General features: G+C 34.8%; 1 protein-coding gene across 6 annotated transcripts in view; it reads right to left on the minus strand.

Annotated features, from left to right (window-relative positions):
- The window catches only part of Lkr (Leucokinin receptor), a 229,211-nt gene that overhangs the window by 41,311 nt on the left and 163,189 nt on the right, over positions 1 to 24,711 (minus strand). For 5 of the 6 annotated variants that reach the window (XM_073987762.1, XM_073987767.1, XM_073987763.1 and 2 more), the window contains 2 exons: positions 21,715 to 22,023; positions 4,603 to 4,805 (listed from right to left, as the gene is read on the minus strand). In XM_073987762.1, the coding sequence (XP_073843863.1) occupies positions 4,603 to 4,805; positions 21,715 to 21,775 (264 nt within the window). In that variant the 5' untranslated portion in view covers positions 21,776 to 22,023. The remainder of the gene's footprint in view (positions 1 to 4,602; positions 4,806 to 21,714; positions 22,024 to 24,711) is intronic. The other variant, XM_073987768.1, reaches the window with a different exon arrangement.

Consider the following 24,711-nt stretch of genomic DNA (forward strand, 5'->3'; position numbering starts at 1 on the left):
ATCGCTAATATCCGAACACGGATTTGCAAATAAAGAAGAAGAAGACCTTCAAATACCGAAAATCTGGAGGTATCGTTCTATGGGGGTACATAAAAATGTTGACCTACACCAAAATTCTGGAGAAAAGCGAAGACTAAATACCAAATTTCAGGCATTTCGATGGAGTAAAGAGGCTCAAACTTTAAAATACCAAAAATTGGCAATTACCGTCCTATGGGGGCTATATACAAACTGTAAAATACCTGGAATCGATTGGTACCGTTATATGGTTGCTATAACCTAAAAATGTGTTGATAGAAATATTTTTTAGTCTCTGGAAATACCAAATTACAACAAATTTGGTGGTCAATCGGACTAATACTATAAAAATTCCAAAAAATGACGTGTCGCGTTACATTGTAGCTATACCAAAACGGGGATCTTGTTTAAATGTTTTTTAGCATTTGGAACAACAAAATACCAAACTACAACCAATTCAAATACCTTCATAATTCCTTAAAGCCCCGACGCTTCATGCGTCACTTTGTAAACTTTGTAAACTAAAACTTGGACTTTGTAAACTAAAACTTGGACCTATATATAGTAGAACTGGCAAACTATCAGTAGTCGGACTATCGTTTTGGTCACTGTCGTAAATCTTTATTTATATAGGACTCAGAAGCAGTTATGTTTTAAAGAATTTGCGTCAGATAACCCAAATAACTTGTTTTGGTGACCACCGTAACCTCTGTTTTAAGAGAGCAATTAAAACGATGGTCGGGCTATCGATAGATTGCCAGCTCTACTATATAGCCCATTTTCAGTACCAAAAGTTCAACGGACCTACAATAGATTTCCCCAATTTTTTTATCCACCTACATCAATCCATTCGGGCGCTAGAGTTATTGCCACAGGCGAACAGACATGGCTATATCGATGTAGAACTGCACGCTGATCAATATACTTTGTGTGATCTAAAATGATTATTTCGAGGACTAAAAAGTTTAACAAATCGACATTAAATTATGAGCATTTCAGTATTTCAGTATATATTCATTTCTATATCGATTGAAATCAAGATAGATCTTTAAATTAGTTCTTTCTAATTTGGCATAAAATTTGCATGCAATGAATATGAAAAGAAAATTAGAAATATAGATCAAGTTATAGGACGCCATTTTAACATACACGATAGATATGTATTAGGAAAATCGAAATTGGATTATGAAAACTCGACTTTTCGATTTCTTCCATAACAACGCAAAATTAGACTAATCATTTTACCGAAAGTTGTTCTTACTTGTATCTTGTTAGAGTGCAGAGCCAAACTCATAACTTCCAAAGGCTGCGCTAAGCGTTTGCCATGGAAGCCATACAGATTTAATGGATAAACACCAAATTGCATTTGAAAGAAAAATGTTCGATGACAGAGAAGCAACTCCACAGTCGAGATGTCTGATGAGCTGCTACCAACGGCGAAACCGGTCACATATTGGTGGTTGTGTGGGTTCGAATCTTCGGCTTTGCTTTTTCACTTGCTTCATTTGTAACGTTTTTTCAGTTATCGCAACACTTCTCAAGGTCGCTTTTTTGTATAATCAACAGCTTCTGTTCCGATTTTTTATTTCCCCAACCGTAGCAAAAAGCGGTCCTTTAATCGATGTCTTCAGTTTTGGAAAGAGGAAAAAGTCAGCAGGGGATGATTGATACGGTTGTATTCCTTATTGACCGTACGACCTTGTGGCAAAAATGACATGACATGACGCATTTGACCGAATTTGACGTGCTTAATGGTATTTTGTAGACCTTTCCATTCGGACGATTGAGCTTTGGTTACAATGTCATAGCCATACACCCATGATTCGTCACCTTTTTGCGGTAATCTGGATTTTCGTTGACAATGTTCAACAGTTCTTGAGCGATGTCCATACGACGAAAATACGTCAATTTCCCCTATTTTAGAAAACCATAAAAGATATTATGCTCTTTCTTTTTGATTAAGTATGTAGGATTATTGCATTTAAGAAACATTTTAATAAATTACCGCAATTTTTTTATTTTTTTTTCAAGTATTTTAAGGAAATTTCAACTTTAGTGGATTAGAATTTTTAGGGAACAACGGTTAGTTTTGCAAAAATATGTCTGAGAGTATCCCCTTTCAGCCCACATATGCTTTTGTACGCAAAAAGATCAGCCCGTTTAACACTTTTTTAAATTTATTGAAATGACATGTCTGACATGTCGATTTAGCCATGTCCGTCCATCTGTGGTTGTTGCGCACGATAACTCTCGAACCGATTTGGTCCAAAATTTGGCGTTAGTAATATTCTATCCAAACTTAGGTTAAGTTCGAAGATGGGCAATATCAGTCCACTTCCGTCAGATACTTCGAAAATGTTCGGAAAAATTGTGCGCACGATAACTCTTGAAGGGATTTGGTTCATACGTTTCGTATCGTAATATCTCTACGGGACATAGATCAGGTTCGAATATGGACTACATAGGTCCACTCCTTGCACTTTAAAGCCTGATCTCAAATCGTTTTGCTTCTTTCTGTACCAACTTTTATTCGCTGCCTCCATTACGACAGTACACTTTTTTCAGAAGAAAGTCCATAGTTCCCGAGAACGGATCAGCGGAATCGGTCCAAAATTTAGGATTCGAATCCCTTTAGATTTTTTTCAGGGGCAAGTCTTTACTTCTTGAGATAATTGTCCAAAAGCTCCAAAAAAGCCTGCCGGCAACAACTGAACTGGGTAGTACGTAAGATAACCCTAGAAGGAAGAAACCGATTTGGTCCAAACGTTGTACATCGTATTATATAGACGTCAGAAGTATTGTGTGTTACTTCTTTTCTTTAGGTCCGAGGCTGGCGGTTTCAAAATGATGGCAACATTTAGTCAACAATCTTTACATTTAATTTCTGAAAGAAAATACACATTTAAAAGAAAGTGTAGTGTTTGAACGTTTGGATTAACGAAATGCACTAAATTTCTAATATCAACTCCAATACGTGTACGTCAAAATTCTTGAAATAAATTCAGTGAATTTTATTTGGAATTACATTTATAATCCGGTGGATTTCGTAAGTCTAAACTAACTATTATGTGTCATGCATTTAAATCTACAAAATAGTTCCAAATAGACAAAAAACTAGTGGTGAATCTTTGGTTCCTCCGGTGTCACATGGTACCTCAGCAACTAGTGACTTATTACTGTTATACTAGTACTAATGTCACTAGACAAATACATTGAGTTATATACAATTGGCCAGTAGTACTGGTGACAATGTCAGTGGTAACCCAGTAAACCAATCGTACCGACATCGTAATGAAATCGGATCAAAATTAGGACGCTACTTCCGATGTCGGATACGAAATCGTACCTATATCTTAACGAAAGTTGTATGAAATGGTTGACAAAATTTCGGAACAAACTGTCGGAGCGAAATCGGATCGATTTCGGCCAGATTTCGAAACGAAATCGGAAGAAAATCCTTGGGAAATTCGGAAAGCTACTTTTTTTCTTTCGAATTTTCGTACAGATTTCTGAACGATTTCGGAATAATGTCGTATGAAAATCGGAGGTACCTTCCGAATCTTCGTAAAGATTCGAAGGTTTTTTTATTGATCAATTTTCTTTGTTATGTTGTTTATTGGAAGATTGTAATATCAAACGTTTCTAATGATTTTATTATTTTATAGTTATAGTAGAACAAGGCAAAATATGTATACGAATACGTTGAGTCTATCAGTACTAGCTTGAATTATTATATGTTGCATTTATATTTAAAATATTTAAAAATTGTATATGCGAATTTTATAACAACCACTTTGTTTTTCGACAACAAACTAAAATGAAACCAACTCCTTGCTGTTAGATACATACAAAAGGAGATTGTTGTGCGAAGGGAAATTTGTTTCCGACATTGGTATATTCGAAGGGAAATTTACTTCAGACATTCTCCTCGAAACCGGAACGAAATCTGAACGAATTCCCCTGCGAAAAATCGGAACGAAATCTGTACGATTTTGCTTTCGAAATTGTTCAGAAGTGTCGGAAATCCGACATTTGGTTTGCTGGGAAGTCAGTAGAGATTCACTATTGACATTTCCCACATACATACATGCATATCGTCATCATAAATACCAAAAGTCGTAACTAACAAAATAATAACTTTACAGGAGAAGTAAAAAACGTTATAAAATGAAAACCTGTTTATGAAATATTAATCTTATGTAGGCGATATACATACATATGGGATATTATCAATCATATATGAATGGGAGTAAGTGATGAAACCAAAACCGCGGAAACGCAAAATCTGCAATGTTATATTATTTTCCGAATTGCCTTTTCTTGAATAGGTTCGTTAGTTTTTAACGGAGAAGCTTTTGCAAGAGCATTTATTTTAGTCTTATGTATTAATTAGATTCAACCAAAAAACTAATTTCGACTTTTGTGGAGATACGACTTCGAACATTTATGGTGGCGATATAATGTTGTAACAAATATACTATCACATGATATCCTATACTGCTGTATGTTGTGAGTTAACAAACAATTCTACTTAACCAAAAAAATTAATATTTGTATATCACTCATTATTTACGCTCAACTTACCTGAAATGGTATGCAGAAAAGTCCAATAATAACATCTGCAAAGGCCAAGTTAGCAATGTACATATTTGTTACGGTACGCATTTGTCGTGTTGTAGCCACAACCCAGATGACCAACGAGTTACCCACTATGGCAACTAAGCTGATGGTGCCATAGAAAATAGATAGCAGTACTACAATTTCAACAGGAGCAATATAGAGAACTTCTATTTGAGAGATGAAAAGAAACAAAACATGTCAACATTCATTAAAACTGTTTGCAACAGAAATACAAATACGGAAATTTTGTTACTATAATGAATTCTTTGAAAATAGAAAAAAAAAATAATTCAATGGCAAATATTCCAACAGTAACTCCCACTACCAAATAAGGGATTTTATAGCACATCTTAGTAGTCATAACTACTTAATAATCCACCTACAGACTAACCCATTATTTCAACAAAATCATGTCGCTCTAAATAATTAGTTATTTTATGGCCACTAAAAGCATAGACAAATTATTGTATAGACAAAAACCAAAACACTCAACATTTTTCGGAGGCGAATTTTGTTGGAAATTTGCATCATTTCGTTGCAAATTTGTATCTGAGATTCTAGTTTTTGCCAAAAACTAATACCATAAGACTTTAGGTATGTTTGATAACTTCGCGAGTAAACAGTACTTGCAAGTAAATGCAACTTCTTCTCATTTCTCGTTTACTGAACAAGTTTGTAAAAGTTGTACATTTTGTAAAAGTTGGTATAAACTTTTAGGTTATCGAACAGTACGTTTGATGGAACAAAATGTGTATAAGATTGTTTTTCATGGTAGAACAAACCAGGTAAAGTAAATACTACAACAAATACAAATGTAAATGTAAACAAAACAAGGAAATGTCTATAAATTATTGGAATTTAAAAAACTAATATTTTTTCACATTTGATTGAATATTCTGAAAAAATATGAATGAAAACTCGTTAGAATTTCAATTTGAATTTTTCCATATCATTCCACTAAGTGCATAATTTCTCGCAGAAAGTAGAATTCTTGGAAAAAAAAGTTTGGGGTCGCTGGTAATTCATCGAAAAAGAAGAAGCTGCTTCAATATTTTGTTTTTAAAATCAAAAAAATAGCTCACGTTTATTAGGGCTTTATTTTTTCATGTTTAACAAACACCACACATATTAACAAATATTGTACCGCCTCTATAAGTGGTGTTTTAGTGTGCGGCATGTCGTTCGGACCTGGAGGAGGTTACATGTCAATGATATGAAAAAGTCTTTATGGGAAATAGTTCTTTTTCTGATGAATAAATTTTTCTTCAAAAAAAAATATTTCCCTAATATAGAAATAAATATATAAAATGTCGTATGGAATTTGACACTAACATTACAGCCCAGTTCAGTCAGCTGGGTATTGCTGTTACCTTTTCTTGTTGTACCATGTTTGTTTTTATTGACATTTTCACATGTTAAATGAACTGGTGAGAGCATTCCTTTGTCTATACAATACATTTATTTGTTTTCATTATTTATTCAATGTTAGTCTGGACAAAGGCATATTTATATAAGGTAGAAGTGACAATCAGCTGTATTCTTATTTTTTTTTTGTAAATTTAGTTTTCAAAATGTAATAGGGACTACTCATGAAATTTGAAACTTCGAAATTTGCTACCATAAAATACTGCTTTTCATCCTAAACGTGTAATAAATTTGCCTTGGTCTTGCACAATGAAAATTATACAATTCTTTTGATTTAGTGCTAGTGATACATGATAAAGTGTCCAATAGAACAAATTTTATGTTTTGAGGAAAAAAATTGAGGAAAACTGGATTTTGTTGAAAACTATTTGCGAACGATTTTGCAAATAAGAATTTATTAGACGGCAGGCAGAAGTGGAGAAATTAAACAGTTTTCATGCTTCCGGATAAGAATAAGAAAATCAAAAGATTTACTGTGATCCAACAACACAATAAATTAATTTTGTTTATTGTCCATATTGTTACGAATGTAACTTGTAGATTTAAGTTAATTTAGACTAATTTCTGTTAATTAAAGGATTTGAACAACAAATACTCTATAAGAATTCCATTCATTACTTTTCTTTGTGGATTTGATCTTGTTATTGTTGTACGCATTCAGTTCTCTCTCTCTCTCTCATTTATTTCTGCAATAACAAATATTACTGCAATTATGAAATTATCGCTAAGTCTTGACTTACATTGTTTACTTAGTTATTGTTGTTGCACCCTTTCTTTCTATTTACTTTAACTATTCGATTATACTTCTTCATTTTGCCAATTGGTTAGCAATTTGCCTGAACATTGTAGAAGCTCCTACATCAAGGAGAAAGGAAAAGCTGGGAGTTAGTGATGATCTGAACGCGATATTTAAACCGTAAATGTAAGTAAAGGAGTAAAGTGGAAACCAACTAAAGTCAAGTCTTGTGTGAATAGCTGAAGTGAATAAAGTCAATAAAGCATTGTAGAATCGTAATCTAAAACGAATACTGTTTTATTTGGTAAAAATCGTATCGGGGAATAAAACAACGTCTACACGGGATTAAGTTCAAACCCTAATTCCGTAACAATATTATTGTGGCCACAACCTTCAAAATACCGAAAATCGGAAGGTACCGTTCTACTATATGCAGGCGTGAACCTATACGGACAAATTTAGAGGGGAAAGTTGAATACCCCCAACAAAGACTTATTGTAGCCACAACCTTAAAAATACCGAAAATCGGGAGGACCCATGTTGTTAGGGCTATATTAAGGCATGGAGCTGTACCGACAAATTTCTGGGGGAAAGTTTTATACCCCCAGCGAAGACTAAATACCAAATTTAAGCCATTTCGGTGGAATATTGAGGCCACAATCTTCAAAATACCGCAAATCTGGAAGTACCCGTATTAAGGCATGGACCTATACCGAAAAAATTCTGGGGGGAAAGTTTTATACCCCCGGCGAAGACTAAATACCTAATTTCAGCCAATTAGGTGGGATATTAAAGGCAACAAGCTTCCTAAAACCGAAAATCGGTAGATACCCTTCTATGGGGGCTATATTAAGACTTGGACCTATAAAGACAAATTTCAGATGGAAAGTTGTATACCCACAACGATGACTAAATACCAAATTTTAGCCATTTCGGTGGAATATTGAGGCCACAACCTTCAAAATATCGCAAATCGGAATGTACCCGTTCTATGGGGGCTATATTAAGGCATGAACCTGTACCGACAAATTTCTGGGGGAATGTTTTATACCCCAGCGAAATTTCAGCCATTTAGGTGGGATATTAAAGGCCACAACCTTCCTAATACCGAAAATCTGGAGGTACCCTTCTATGGAGGCTATATTAAGACTTGGACCTATAACAACAATTTCAGATGGAAAGTTGTATACCCACAACAAAGACTAAGTACCAAATTGCAGCCATTTCGGTGCGATAATGAAGCTAAAACTTTCAAAATATCGAAAATCGGGAGGTACCGTTCTATGGGGGCTATATCAAAACGTGGATAGATATGGCCCATTTGCAATACCAAACATCCTAGGAGTAATAGAAACTATACCAAAATCTTAAATATTGTGAGCTGCATCTTGATTTCAACAGACGGACGGATAGCCGGACGGACATGGTTATATCGACTTAGAATTTTACCATATAAGAATATATATACTTTATAGGGTCTCCGATGAATATTTCGATGTGTTCCAAACGGAATGACAAATTTAATTATAGCCTCCATAATATGATGGGAGGTATAATTAATTCGGAGACAATTTAAAAGACGTCCGATCTTTACGAATTTGACGTAAGTTTGTCCCCAGCAAAAATGTGGGAGCCACATGAGCCGAATAAACCATTACAGTCAATGCATTGTCCCAAATTGAACTTCTATTTCTCAATAACGGTTAAACCTACGAAAATATCATAAAGGTCTTTCTTGGAGAGAATTTTCATAGCTACAAAATTGTCTATAGTCCCATTTCGATAGAACTTGCTGTTTCTAAGCAAAATCGTGAAAACCTAAATAAAACCCTAAAAATGTCAACTTGAATCGCGATTTATTTAAAAAGAGCTCTGGCGATTTTTTTGCTTTTTGATTTTTCTCGTCTATGAACATTGTAGTTTCCCAGGTAGAGTTGTATAGTTCATGAACGAACTAGTTCGATTGAACGATTCATTGAAAAGAGCGAATGAACTAGATTAAACGATATACATAGTTCATTATAGTTCAATAGCTTACTGAACTCCGACGGAAAGATCCATGAAGATCGATCAACGAACGATTCACAATTTAGTTCAGCATGTCGCACTGTGGGCGAAATACAAATCTAGCGGGGGAAAAGTCCGAAAACTGACCAAGAGCTAAGTAAAAATCATTAATGCAGTATTTTTCCAAATATACTGGTAGACCTAAAAATAACAATCAGTATTGCATTTAATGTTTATTGGCCGTTATAACGGTACATTTATTAGCAGTTTTTTTTTTTGCATGTGATAAAATCGACTTTTTTGGTAACTTGCGTGTTGACAAGTAATATGGACAAATGAAAGTAAATAAAGATGACCATAATTAATTTTTTCAGATAGTTTGGAAGGAGTGTTTATTAAAAAAATAATTGTAGCATTATTTGATGTTGTAAATATTCTGAAAAAATCGTTAAATATTTATATGAGGTTGTTTCTACTTAGTGCATTTTGAGTAAAGTGCAACTTATGGGAAACACACGGAAACACTATCGGACTTTTTTAATATTAAATTACATACTCCGGGTTATCTACTCCTAAAATTTCGTCTGCCCTTTTCTTTGCCTTTTTCGCGTTATCAACAATTTTATAAATGCATTTTTACATGAAAATACGTAATTTAAAGTAGGGCATTTGTATGGGGGATATACCTAAACGTGAACCTAAGTGAATAATGTTTGGCGTGTGGATGTTTTGTCTATTGGAAAATGTCGCTAAAACCTTCTTAATTCTGGAAATCGGGAGATACCTATATATGGGCACTATATCAAAACGAGGATATAGGTCGAACATTTTTGGTACGGCTTAAGGGACACTGTGCATGATATTGTTTTATAAGGGGGCGATACAGTCAGTGCATTGTCCCAATTTGAACTTCCATATCTTAAAAACGGTAATATATACGAAAATATCATACAGGCCAATCTTGTGGAGAATTTTCTCTGCTACAACATTTGCTTTAGTGCCATTTACATAGAACTCGCGGTTTCCAAGCAAAATCGTGAAAACCTAAAGAACCCCTAAAAATGTGAACTTAAATCGCGATTTATTTTAAAATCCCTCCGGCGAATTTTTTTTGTTTCATGATATTTCTCATCTATGAGCATTGTAGTTTCAGAATCAGCAAAAACTTCCGAGGTGTAAGCACCTTCCATTTAAAATTAGTTAAGGCTCACCGTGAATAATTTAAAAGCACAATTCTAATTAACTAAACTCAAAGAATATATCAGAAGTTGATTTTAGTCAGATATCTGTTATAGTCTAGAAGTAATGGCCAATTTTTACATTTGCAAAAAGTTGCTGATTCCATGGGTTCTTTTTTCATGTTTTTGGCAGTTTGCTTCACATGGAACACGTTATGTCACATTTCACCAAACCAACTTTTTGTCAATTGTGTTCCACCTCCCTTACGTGAAGTGCTACTGAGAACCGGAAATTCAGGGGGTTATATAAAACAGTGGTATGAGAAAGAAAAAAATTAGATACCATTTTTAAATGTTTATTTAAGGGATAGCCACTTGTCAATATGAAGAATCGCGATTTTTTGTTTAGTTTATATTATGTATATGTTTCGTGTTAATAGGAGGCGTTAAAATTAAGCGAAAATAAATTTAGTTTCATATAACAGTACAATATTTAAAAATATTTAGATTTAAAAACTATTATTCTTCAGTTTTTAAACCAAGTCCTTTAAAACAATTTGTTCCAAACGCCACATTATTCGCAACTTGAAAAAATGGGCATTTTTGTTCCAAACGCCATTATTTCTGGTGCGGAACAATTCGTTTTTGTCTCTTTTTGTTCCATACGCCAAACGACATGGATATGGAACTAAAAAGTTCAAAGTTGTTTTGTTCCATACGTCAGGCTTTATGCACGCAGAAAAATTTATGTTAGAAATATGTTCGGACCCAAACAACTACATGTTTGGGACCGGTTGCAAACAAATATATGTTTGGGTCAATCCCCATTGTAGTAAAAGTTATTTCTACATAAAGAACATTTTTGCCATAACATATTCCAATATATCGAATGCATTACATATTCAATCTGCTTTGTTTTGAATAGAAGAAAGGAAAAAATAAAAAGAAACATATGTACATACATACATATACAAAGTGTTTTTCACAGTGATAATTTCTACACACAAATGTACACACAACATAAGATTTTTGCCAGCCACTTAAATGGAATTCTAATTAAAATTTTTTTCCGAAGGACTTTTTTTCTAAACTTAATGCACACTTCATCTTTCTTTATGAAAGAAATAAAAATATCTAAATGTCATATTTTTGTAGTTTAATTATACAATTATAATGTTTGTTCATATTTGGTGTATGTATGTGTCGTCATCAACCGAGCGATTAAAAGCCCGTGACCGATTCTTTACCGAATGATTGAACTGGATAGTGAACTATGAACTAGATTAGTGAACTAGTTCAGTTAAAAGAGCAGAGCTATTGAAGTAGATCTTTCAAATTAACTAGACTTTATAACTCTATTCCCAGGTGTAAGTACTTTCCATTTAAAGTTGGTTCAAGAGCACCGTGTTTTGTAAACAAGCTACCGCATTACCAGTAAGCTGAAAAATAATGGGTTATTTCTTACAAGGCAAAATAACTTACTGTTCTCCTCTCTAAATAATGAGTACGGTGGCACAGAGCGTGTGTGGTCTGTGGGTTGTGTGTTCCACTCTCACCGTCGGCACGCGAGTTTTTTGTTAACAAAATGACGAACAGTTGGTGGTGCACATGTAAGCGTTTAAACAACCCTTAATTTTCGTACGCGTTGCACAGTATGTAATGAGTACTTTTCATGTTCAAACCCAGCAGAGAGCAAAATAAAAATATGGAGTGTGTTGAAATTGAACAAAAATTCAGCTCAACTGTTCTAAAAATGTAAAATATTTTTTCAGTTGCAAATATTTTACAAATTCTTACATTACAACAAATAAGATAAGTCAAAATGTTATTTATTTATTTATTTGTTTCGCTGTAGCCTTCAAAGTGAACGCACGCATACGCGCAAACTACGTGCATCCAGTTTCGTCTGTGACCGCATATTTAAGATAAAAAAAAACTATATAAAACAGCATATTGTTATATTTATCTACCGGATTGTAAATTAATACTTCCAAAAAACCTATCTCAAAATGTCGGATATCGAGAATCAATCAAATAATATTTGTGGGCAATGTTCATTAGAAATTAAATCATTTCTTTATGTTCGTTGTCATCATTGCAATCGTCAATTCCATTTCTCCCCGTGCTGCTCACTCTCCGAGAGCTCATATAAAGGCATGGGCCAACCAAAGAGAGCTTTATGGAAATGCAAATACTGTTCGCAAAAATCTCCCAATATTGGATACTTAGTTTTACCTCCGGAGAACGAAAAGCAACAACAACAAGGCAAGCAACAACGATGTGAGAGTGATGAGGCTAGCAGTAGCAGCAAAAGGTTTAGAAACGCGTTCACACCAACATCATCACTAAACAACAACAATGAAAACAACGATATCGAAGAATTGAAGTCTGGTGTGTCTAGCCTAGAAATATGCATAAAGCAATTAACGACGAGTATCACTGCTATGAGTGCGAAACTCGAACAAAACAGTGAAAAAATCGAACAACACACAACGGAGATGAATAAAAAAATAGCAACACTCACAACACAAATTCGAGACCTACAAACAAGAGATAATGAAAAAAGGGAACAGATAGAAAAGCTAAATCAAAAAATTGAGAGACTTGAGCAAAAGGTAATAGATAGAAATATCGAAATAAGCAACATACCCAACATGAATATCGATGCGAACGATGTTGTGAGCAAGATAAGTGCGAAAATAGGAGTACCAATAAACAACAATGACATTGAAAGAGTGTATAAGGTACACAAAAAGAAAAAAATTATTATTGAATTCTCAACACTCAATAAAAAACGTGAAGTAATGGGCAAAATAAAGAGACACTCATTGCAAATTGGTATTGGAAATGGAGAAATTAATGAGAACGGAGAATCTGAGAGCAATACAATATATTTGAACGATGAACTCACTCCGCACAATCGTCGTTTGCTTTGGTTAACCAAAACAAAAGCCAGGGAATGCGGGTCAAAAATGGGTCTATTTATGCCCGCAAAATCGAAAATTCCCCTTTCATACTAATAAACAACTCTACTGATATTGAAAATATTACTTCAGCAAATTAAAACAAGCATCTTATTTTGCACTCCATTCCACATTGAACACAAATTATAAAAAACAACAATTAAAAGATACTGTCATTCAATTTGAACCGAGCTCAATAAAAATAAATAAACAAAATAATATATCGTTAACAACTTTTACGTTTTTATTATAAAAGAAATCGTGAAAAATGAATTATACTGAAGAAGTAGTTAGTAATTTCAATGAAATTAATGAAAATTATATGAATTACTATTTAAATATTATACACTTAAATATCAGATCAATGAGAAAGAACTTTTTAACATTCATTGCGAATACCTCAAAGATAATAGAAAAAGTACATTTAATAGTTCTTTGCGAAACGAACATAACTGATGAGGAGAATTCTTTTTACTCGATTAATGGATTTAACTCTATTTTTGTAAACAGAGAAGGAAAAGGAGGTGGAATCGCTATATTCGTCAAAGAAACAATGCAATTCAAAAACATAAATATAATAATGAACTCAGCAGAAACCATAGGACTTGAATTATCAATTTCAGGAGATACAAGTGCAATAGTTTTTGCAATATATCGCCCGCCAAACCAAAGTATATCACATTTCTTGAATGAATTAGATCACAACTTGGGTACCATTAACAAAAATAGCAAACTAATCCTCATAGGTGATATAAACATTGATATCATAAAGGAAAACCCCAAAACATCAAACTACTTGAACATCCTTTCTTCAAATGGATTAAAATGTATGATATCCAAACCAACTAGAGAAGATGGTAACAGGTTGACAAAAACTTGTATTGACCATTTATGTATCAGATGGGATAAACACTTGAAAGAAGTCTACTCTGCAATAGTAACCACGCCAATATCGGATCACCATGCGTTATTTGGATCCATAGAACAATCAAGATGTAAAACAAACCAAAATATTCAATCCACAAAACACGCAATCAATATCAATAAAGTGAATAACCAAATAAAAAACATAAATTGGGATGATATTGTTAACAGATCCCATAACACAACCGATCTTTTTAACAATATACATAGTGCGTTCGACAAAATATACGAGAGCTCTAAAAAAGAAAACACAAAATTTAAAAAACGCAATCCTCACCCATGGTTAACTGAATCATTATTGAAATCGTGCAACATAAGAGACATGATATATAAAAAATATTGCCAAAACAAAAATAACATAACAAACGAATTTATATATAAAAACTTTAATAATAAACTAAATAAAGAAATTTTCAATGCTAAAAATAACCACCTACACAATCAGTTCGTCAAGAATAAGAATAATCCCCGTGAAACGTGGAAAATAATAAACGAAGTTATCGGAAAAAGGTCAAATAATATTGATGATCATATTAAACTCAACTTCGCCGGTGAAAGCATAAAGGAAATTGCCGACAATTTCGCTACAAAATTCAACCAAAATGTCTTAAAAATAGTTCATTCCTGCAATATCGTTACGTTGAGGTCCAGAGTTGACAGAAGCTTGTCAAACTCAATGTTTATGGAATATGCAACTGAATCTGAAATATATACGATACTAAGTACATTAAACACGAGTAAAAGCGCAGGGATGGACAATATAAGAGCTATTGATCTCAAAAATAACGCTACTGCGCTTACACCAATAATCACAACCCTTATAAATGGTAGTATACGAGAACCGGTGATACCACACATATTAAAAGAATCTATAATCAGACCCATATATAAAGGAGGTAATAAATCAAGCTATGATAACTATAGACCTATATCTATACTACCAATACTGGAAAAGGTTTTAGAAGAGATAATTGTACGAAGACTAAACGGTTTTCTAACAAAATATAAAATAATAAACAAAAATCAATATGGTTTCCAGAAGGGTAAAAATATTAACCAACTTCTTGGGCACTTCAGCAATCATATCAATAAAAAACTCAGCCAACAAAACAATTGCATTGTGCTCTTTATTGATTTCAGCAAAGCCTTTGATACACTCTCGCACGAAAAAATAATGTATGTATTAGAGAACATCGGAATAAGAGGTCATTGCTTAAGATGGTTCCAAGAGTATCTCTCATCGAGAAAATTTAACGTCAAAATTGGAAATACTAACAGCATCAAATTAGCTACATCTTACGGAGTCCCACAAGGATCAAAACTAGGTCCAATTTTGTACTTAATATACACCAATGAAATGACGCAACACCTACAACAAAGCACGTCCTTTACATACGCCGATGATACGGCCATAATAGTTTCACACAAAGAAATCGACGAAGCAACACACATAATGCAAAATGAATTCAATATCATAACGAAATGGTGTCACGACAATGGTCTTGTAATCAATCCAAATAAAACGAAAGTAATGCACATCTGGCCTAGAAGTGTACCAAAAACCAACATTCACATTGTTTTCCATAATAATGACTGCCTACACGCACAAATCCGAGAAACTGAAGATGAACGAGAGGAAAAGTGCACTACCCAATTAGAACTGGTCGAAAATTACAAATATTTAGGAGTTCATCTCGATCAAAACTTCAAGTGGAAAACACACATTCAAAATATACAGAAAAAATTAAGAAAAACGTCTTTTGCCCTCTACCATCTTAGTAACTGTGCTTCATACTACGTCCTAAAACAGGTTTACTATTCACTAGTGGAATCGCAGTTAAGACACGGCATTTCAGCGTGGGGAAACGCACGATGCTGTAGATATCTACAGGACACGCAAGACCGTATTGTGAAGTCATTGTTCACAAAATATAATCATGCATCCAACAACTTATCTCACGAACGAGGGACACAAGATAGTAAAAAAGCGATGTACAAAAACCAAAATCTACTAAAAATAAAGGAACTATATGCCATAACAATAGCATGTGAATTCTCAGGAGATCCAAATCTTGCCAAAAAAATAAATCACCAACAAAACACTAGAAGAAGAACAGAAGGTCGTTACAACATACCAAGCTTTAAGAATGAATATGGAAAGTTTTCTCTAGATGTCGCCCTGCCAACTATTCTCAACGAATTTCCAAAAGAGATCTTAGATATAAGAAACAAACTCACTAAAATTAAACATATGAAAAATTATTTTTTAAATATGTAAGTGAATATAAAATGTAAAAAATTTAACAAAGAGGCTATATCTGAAGTCTGCAGCCTAGTTTTTGTAATATAATAATTGTTGAATATTTAAACTTTATATCCTACAGACAAGCCAATTTGGCTTCGTAGGACAATATAATGTCAAATATTTTTATCAATAAAGAAGTCCCAAGGGACAGAGAGAAATAAAAAAAAAAAATTATTTATTTATTTATTTACTTATTTATTTATTTATTTATTTATTTATTTATTTATTTATTTATTTATTTATTTATTTATTTATTTATTTATTTATTTATTTATTTATTTATTTATTTATTTATTTATTTATTTATTTATTTATTTATTTATTTATTTATTTATTTATTTATTTATTTATTTATTTATTTATTTATTTATTTATTTATATAAGACTAGCTGACCCGGTCCGCGTTGCTGGCCCTTGAAACAGTTTCATGTTACCTTTTCTTAAGTTAATTATATTTTTCTTGCTTAGCTAATTAGTCGGGATGTGCAAGTGCCTATAAATAAAAAAATTTTCAGAAATGTTGGTGTCGATATGCAATTTTAACATACCGCTAATGAACTGATGACTTGAGGCATGGATTTATTTCATCTGCTGAAATAGTGTAACTGGAAGTGTTTGCTAAAATCTAAACTTGAATTGTTTCTTAAATCTTTCAAGAATCGATCTAAAGCGTCTAGGGAATTATTATTCTTCTAATTAACAATTGCATGTGAGCCCTTCAAATGAATGTCCAGTGGCAACTTAAGGGACGACTGTGTCGCCCTTCCACCTTCTTATAATGTGTCTTATATACCTGATAAAGCTATAGCTACGGATATATTGGCTTCTATTCTAAACACTTGCTTTCCAATAAAACCAAAGCTTGTTTGTGCATAACATCTTCTATTTCCATTGATTTAAGAAAGTCGGAGTGGTCGGGTCTTATGGCTAAAATATGTACCCAGGGTCGGGGACATGGCATGGAAATCGGTTCAGAAGTTTTGGAGATATAACATATTTAGAAAAGTTGGCGTGGTCGGGTCTTTCGGATTAATTTTCAAAAGCAAATCGAAATTCAACAAAATATATATCTTGTTTTCACCAGGGGACATCCCTGTACATAATCTGAAAATTACATGAAAATCGGTTCAGAAGTATTGGAGATACAACATATTTAAAAAAGGCATGGTCGGGCCCTTATATCCCAAATAAGGACCTTGGGTGGGAGACACTACCACCATTGCAAATTCATTTTCAAACCGATACGTTAGCAAGATTTGCAAAAATAACGTTTTTTAAAAAATGGGACCTAGGGGAGGTGCCCCGCTCCCTCCGAAAAAAAATATATGTCCTATTTTCAGCAGGGATTAACCCTGTACATTATCTGAAATTTTCAGGAAAATCGATTCAGTAGTTTCAGAGATGTAACATATTTAAAAGAGTGGACGTGCTGAAAAAGTTTTTTTTTAAAAATAGGGCATAGGGAAGATACCCCGCCCCATCCGAAATTCAACAAAATATATGTACATTCTTTGAAATTTTCAGGAAAATCGGTTCAGTAGTTTTGGAAATATAACATATTTAAAAAATTGGGCGTGCTAAAATAACGACTTCGTTTGAAACAATGCAAAAGATGCCATGAAATCACGTCATCGCATGGAACCCCTTCCTTCAAATTTTGCTATGTAAACATACACACATTTTCTTTTATATATACGATAATGAAAACTTTCGTAACTTTTGGTTGCAGCATCTAATTTCATAAACACGAAAAGATTTTATGCGAGGATTTTTTCTTTGCCTATGAACCACAAATCCTTGAGAGCCCACAATTTATTATACCCTCAGCCTTTAGGCTAAAGAGGGTATTTACACTTTGATACGACCAAAAATGTGCCTCATCGAAATAATGGTTTTAGACCCCAAGTATGTTTGTACGATATCCGTTTCAGACAATTTTGAGTAGATCTAGCAATGTCCGTCCGTCTGTCTGTCTGGCAGGCTGGTGCGCACGATAACTCTCGAACGGATGAATCGATTCTGTTCAAATTTTGGGTATCGAAATATTTTGTCCAGATTCGGTTTAAGTTCGAAGATGGGCCATATAGTTCCACTCCTTCAGGTACCTCCCCCACAAATATTCAAAAATTGTCACAAAATTTGTTCGCACGATAACTCTTGTAGGGAATAACCGATTTGGTCCATACTTTGCACATCGTGTAATTTCTACCAAACTAAGATGAGGTTCCAATATGGACTCAATCGGTCCACTGCTTCGGGTACCTCCCACACAAAATTTCGGAAAAGTTCACTTTAGGACCTGCTCGAATCGCTTTGATTTTTGTTTACGCAAGTTGTATTCGCTGTCCTCTATACGACGCTGTAAGTTTCAATAGAGGCAAGTCCATACTTCCTGAGAAAATAGCCTGAAAGTTACAAAAAACCCTATGACACCGTGTGTAGTGGTTGGAGCGCAAGATAACTCTCGAACGGATCTGCCGATTCGGTCCAAAATTTGGCTTTCTTAATATTTTGCCCAAACTTAGTTTAAGTTCAAATATGGATTATATCGGTCCACTCCTTCCGGTACCTCCCCCACAAAAGTTCGAAAATGTTCGGAAAATTTGTGCGTACGATAACTCTTGAGGGGAGTAACCGATTTGGTCCATACTTTGCACATTATGAATTTTCTACCAGACTTAGATGAGATTCCAATATGGACTCAATCGGTAAACTGCTTCGAGTACCTCCCACACAAAATTTCGGAAAAGTTCAGTTTAGGACCTGCTCTCGATTCGCCTTGGTTTTTGTTGTAACATCTTGTATTCACTGTCCCCTATACGAAGGTACAAGTTTCCTCAGGGGCAAATCCATACTTCCTGAAAAAATAGCCTGAAAGTTGAAAAACAAACCCTATGACACCATGTTTATGGGTGGAAGCGCAAGATAATTCTCGAACGGAAATGCCGATTCCGGCAAAATTTGGCCTTCGTAATATTGTTTCCAAACTTACTTTAAGTTCGTAGATAAGCCATATCGGTCCACTCCTTCAAGTACCTACCCCACAAAAGTTCAAAAATATTCGGAAAAATTGTGCGCACGATAACTCTTGATGGGAGTGACCGATTTTGTCCATACTTTACACATTCTCATAATATCTACCAGATTAGATCAGGTTCGAATATGGACTATATTTGTCCACTCCATCCCGTACCGTACTCCCACACAAAATTTTGGATGAGTTCACTTTAAGACCTGCTGTTGAATCACTTTGATTTTCGTTGAAGCAACTTACATTCGCTGCCTCAATTACGATGGTAAAAGTTGTTTCAGGGACAAGCCCATACTTCTTGACCGAAGGGTGTAAAAACCCCCTATGGCACCCCCATGGTCTATGTCGGTCCATTCCTTTAAGTACCTTTTCCGCAAAATTTTTGAACTCTAATCCTAATCAACATTTTTGTCGGTTCATACGAACAAAATTTTGAAACCCCCTACATACATACGTTTTTTTTGTGAAAAAAGTGTTTCAATTTGCACAGGCTATGCAAAGGCAAAGCCGACTGATACTTTTTTACTTGCTTTTTATTATACCCTCAGCATTTATGGTAACGAGGGTATATACACTTTTATATGGGCAAAATGTGCCTCATCGAAATACTGGTTTTAGACCCCAAGTATGTTTGGACGAAATTTTTTTCAGACAATTTGGAGTCGATTTAGCAATGTCCGTCCGTCTGTCTGCCTGTCTGGCTGGCTGGTGCGCACGATAACTCTTGAACGGATGAACCGATTTAGTCCAAAACTTGGCTTTCGCAATATTTTGTACAAACTTAGTTTAAGTTCGAAGATGGGTAATATCGGTCCACTCCTTCCGGTACCCCCCCCAAAAAAGTTCGGAAATGTTCGGAAAAATTGTGCACACGATAACTCTTGATGGGAGCGACCGATTTGGTGCATACCATCCTAAAATATCTACCAGATATAGATCAGGTTCGAATATGGACTATATTTGTCCACTCCTTCGGGTACCTCCCACACAAAATTTTGGATAAATTTACTTTAAGACCTGCTTTTGTATCACTTTGATTTTTGTTGAAGCAACTTGCATTCGCTGCCTCAATTACGACAGTAAAAGTTGTTTCAGGGGCAGGTCCATACTTCTTGAGAAAACAGCCCGAAAGTTGTAAAAAAACCCATATGGCACCATATGTAGTGGCTGGATGGCTCGAACCGAATATATATATTACCGAATATAGCTATATTATGTTTTTCGAAGACTAGTGTGATAAAAAAAGCCGTATCTATCGATATCCCCGCAAATTTTTGAGCTTTATTCCTATCCGTACTTTTGTCGGTGCCTACGGCCAAAATGTTGAAAAACCCCCTAAATACATAAGTTTTTTTGGGAAAAATTTGTTTCAATCCACACAGGCTGAGAGTATTTCTCTGTCGGCAAAGCCGACTGATATTTTGTTTAATAGAAATGTAAACAAATTAAATTTGGCATAGTCCACGAGTGGAGGTTGTACAACCCACGAAGTTGTAAAAAAGTCAAAACGCTAAATGCTTGTTCAAAAAACTAAAATCAATAAGTTAAAAAGCTTTAAGTTCGGCCGGCTTTTTATACCCTCCACCATTAAATGCTCTGATCTAATACGCAATTACAAATTTTCTTTTTGTTGCGAAAGTACCTATGCACAAAATTTTAGCTGTACAAGACACTTGGCCTTGGCTAATTGCCAAATTATATCCAATTCGGCCGGAATACGTAGCCAAAAACTTCAAAATACCGGAAATCGGACGGTACCGCTATATGGGGTCTATAAGAAAACGTGGACCTATGCCCATAATTTATGGTGATGAAGTTTCTTGGTCTTTGGAAACCCTAAATGTCAAATTATAGCTAATTCGGTCTGAAAATGTAGCTAAATCGTCAAAATAGGTGAAATCGGGCTGTACCAAACCGTGGACCTATGACCATAACTTATGGTGGAGAAATTTCTTGATGGCTAAAAACCCTAAATGCCAAAGTATAGCTAATTCGACCAGATCATATACCTAAAAACATCAAAATACCGGAAATCTGGCGGTACCGCTATATGGGGGCTATAAGAAAACGTTGACCTATATCCATAATTTTTGGTGGAGAAGTTTCCTGCTCACTGTAAACCCTAAAAGTCAAATTATAGCTAATTCAGTCTGAAAATGTGGCTAAAAACGTCAAAATATACAACAGACGGACGGACGAACAGGGCTAATTTGACTTAGAATTTTACGCTGATCAAGAATATATATACTTTGTAGGGTCGCAAATGATTATTTTGATGAGTTACAAACGAAATAACAAACTTAATATACCCTCCATATTATGGTGGAGGGTATGAACATTTTGTTAATAAAAATTATCAAAAATTTTTTAAAAAAATTGCATTTGGCCGAATCGACTTAAAAACATGCTTTAGTTATCAGGACAATATTAAATATATGGTGGTACTGGTGTGGCATTTTTTTGGTTATACCTTAATGTACATATCTATACGCATGTTTTTAACTTACCGTATTCCTGCTCATCTAATATATCAGTGTCTTTCAACTTTATTGTTGGATATTCATCCATTTTTTTTATTTGTAGCCTTTAAGTATCCTTTTATTTCTTCTTCTTTTTCTAGTTGTTGTCGATGTTAGTGCGCGAATCATACGGTTTTTATTTCCCAGGGAATCGTGACCGTTTTGTTGTTTCACCACCTTCACGTGCTTATTTCCAGGAAGCCCTCACAAATGGTGTGTATATGACTTCAAAAAGGAGCAGAGTGTTGTCGACATTTCTTTCGCCAGTTTTAAAGGCTTTCATATGGTTTCTATAAACTGAAAAAAAAAACATTCTTATATAATAATTATTTCCATAGAAATTGGATATAAAAACTAATTTGCACGGAATTTCAATGATAATTTTCACAATGCAAGGAATTTCATTAAATTGTGGAACAGATTTATAGAATGGGAGGATAATAGTTTTGGTACACACTACCTCTTGGGTAAAACTCATTTCACAATAAATGTTTTGCAAAAATAATTTTCTTCAAATGATACACACGCAAAGTGTTAGCATGATTTCAACCACATGTTTTTATCAACCCAGCAAACCAATCGTACCGACATCGCAACGAAATCGGTACAAAAATCGGTGACTACTTTCGATGTCGGATATGGAATCATAACGATGTCCTAACGAAAGTTGTATGAAGTGGTTGACATAATTTCGGAACGAAATGTAGATGCGAAATCGGATTGATTTCGGTCCGATTTCGCAAGAGAAATTGGAAGAAAATCCTTGGGAAATTCGGAAGGGACATTTTTTCTTCTGGATCTTCGTACAGATTTCTGAACGATTTCGGGATAATGTCGTGTGAAAATCGGATGTACCTTCCGAATTTTCGTACAGATTATTGAAGGATTTCGGAATAATGTTGTATGAATATGGAAAGAAAAATCTTCCTCTGGCGCATTTTTTATACCCTCAGCATTTATGCTAACGATGGTATTTACACTTTCATATGGGCAAAATGTGCCTCATAGAAATAATGGCTTTTGACCCTAAGTATGTTTGGACGAAATCCGTTTCGAACAATTTGGAGTCGATTAAGCAATGTCCGTCCGTCTGTCTGTCTGGTTGGTGCGCACGATAACTCTCGAACGAATCATACGATTCGAACCAAATGTTGGGTATCGTAATACTATGCCTAAACTTAGTTTGAGCTCGAAGATGGGCCATATCGGTACACTCCTTCGGGTACGTCCCCCACAATAGTTCGAAACTGTTCGGAAAACTTGTGCGCACGATAACTCTTGAATGGAATAACCGATTTATTCCATGTTTTGCACATCCTGGAATTTCTACCAGACTTAGATAAGGTTCGAATATTGATTCAATCGGTCAACTCCTTCGGGTACCTCCCACACAAAATTTCGAAAAATTTCAGTTTAGGACCAGCACTCGAATCGCTTTGATTTTTGTTGGACAAACTTGTATTTACTGCACCCCATACGACGGTAGAAGATTCATCAGGGGCAAGCCTATACTTCCTAACAAAATAGCCTGAAAGTTGTAAAAACAAGTAAAAAAGTATCAGTCGGCTTTGCCGACAGAGATATACCCTCAGCCTGTATATATTTAAACAATTTTTCCCAAAAAACGTATGTATTTAGGGGTTTTTAAAAATTTTGGGAATTTGAACCGATAAAAATGTTCATTTGTATTAGATATCAAAAGTTTTGCGGAGGAGATACTAAAAGGAATGGCTGTACATTGACCATTATGGAAGTGGATCTTCAACCACTACATATGGTGCCATAGGGGGTTTTTACACCCTTCGGGATGTTTGCTCAAGAAGTATGGACTTCTTCTGAAAACAACGTTCACCATCGTAACTGAGGAAGCGAAAGTTGATTCAACAAAAATCAAAGTGATTCGATAGCAGGTCTTAAAGTGAACTTATCCGAAATGTTGTGTGGGAGGTACCGGATGGATTGGACAAATATAGTCCATATTTGAGCCTAATCTATATCTAGTAGATATATTAGGATGTGTAAAGTATGGACCAATTCGGCCACTCCCTTCAAGACTTACCGTACGAACAATTTTTCCGAACATTTTTGAACTTTTGTGGGGAAGGTACCTGAAGAAGTGAACAGATATGGCTTATCTTCAAACTTAAATGTTTGGACATAATATTACTAAAGCCAAATTTTGGACCGAATCGGCAGATCCGTTCTAGAGTTATCTTGCGCTCCAACCACCTCACACGGTGTCATAGGGGGTTTTTGCAACTTTCAGGCTATTTTCTCAGGAAGTATGGACTTGTCCCTAATGAAATTTGTACGGCCGTATGGAGGGCAGTAAATACAAGTTGCTAAAACAAAAATCAGAGTGATTCGAACTGAACTTTTCCGAAATTTTGTGTGGGAGGTACCCGAAGGAGTGGGTCGATTGAGTCTATATTGAAACATTATCTAAGTCTGGTACACATTTTACGATGGGCAAAGTATGGACCAAATCGGTTACTCCCTTCAAGAGTTATCGTGCGCACAAATTTTCCTAACATTTTCGAACTTTTGTGGGGGAGGTACCGGAAGCAGTGGAACAATATAGCCCATCTTCGAACATAAACTAAGTTTGGGCAAAATATTACGAAAGCCAAATTTTGAACTGAATCGGTTTATCCGTTCGAGAGTTATCATGCGCACCAGCCAGACAGACAGACAGACGGATGGACATTGCTTAATCGACTCCAAATTGTCTGAAACACATTTCGTCCAAACATACTTGGGGTCTAAAACCATTATTTCGGTGAGGCACATTTTGCCCGTATGAAAGTGTAAATACCCTCGTTAGCATAAATGCTGAGGGTATAAAAACCCAATGACACCGTGTGTAGTTGTTGGAGCGCAAGATAACTCTCGAACGGATCTGCCGATTCGATCCATCATTTGGCTTTCGTAATGTCCAATGTCCAAACTTAGTTTCAGTTCGAAGATGAGGAATACCGGTCCACA

The sequence above is a fragment of the Musca autumnalis genome, unplaced genomic scaffold (assembly GCF_047663935.1).
Source record: "Musca autumnalis isolate F117 unplaced genomic scaffold, ASM4766393v1 scaffold_4, whole genome shotgun sequence".
NCBI lineage: Eukaryota > Metazoa > Arthropoda > Insecta > Diptera > Muscidae > Musca > Musca autumnalis.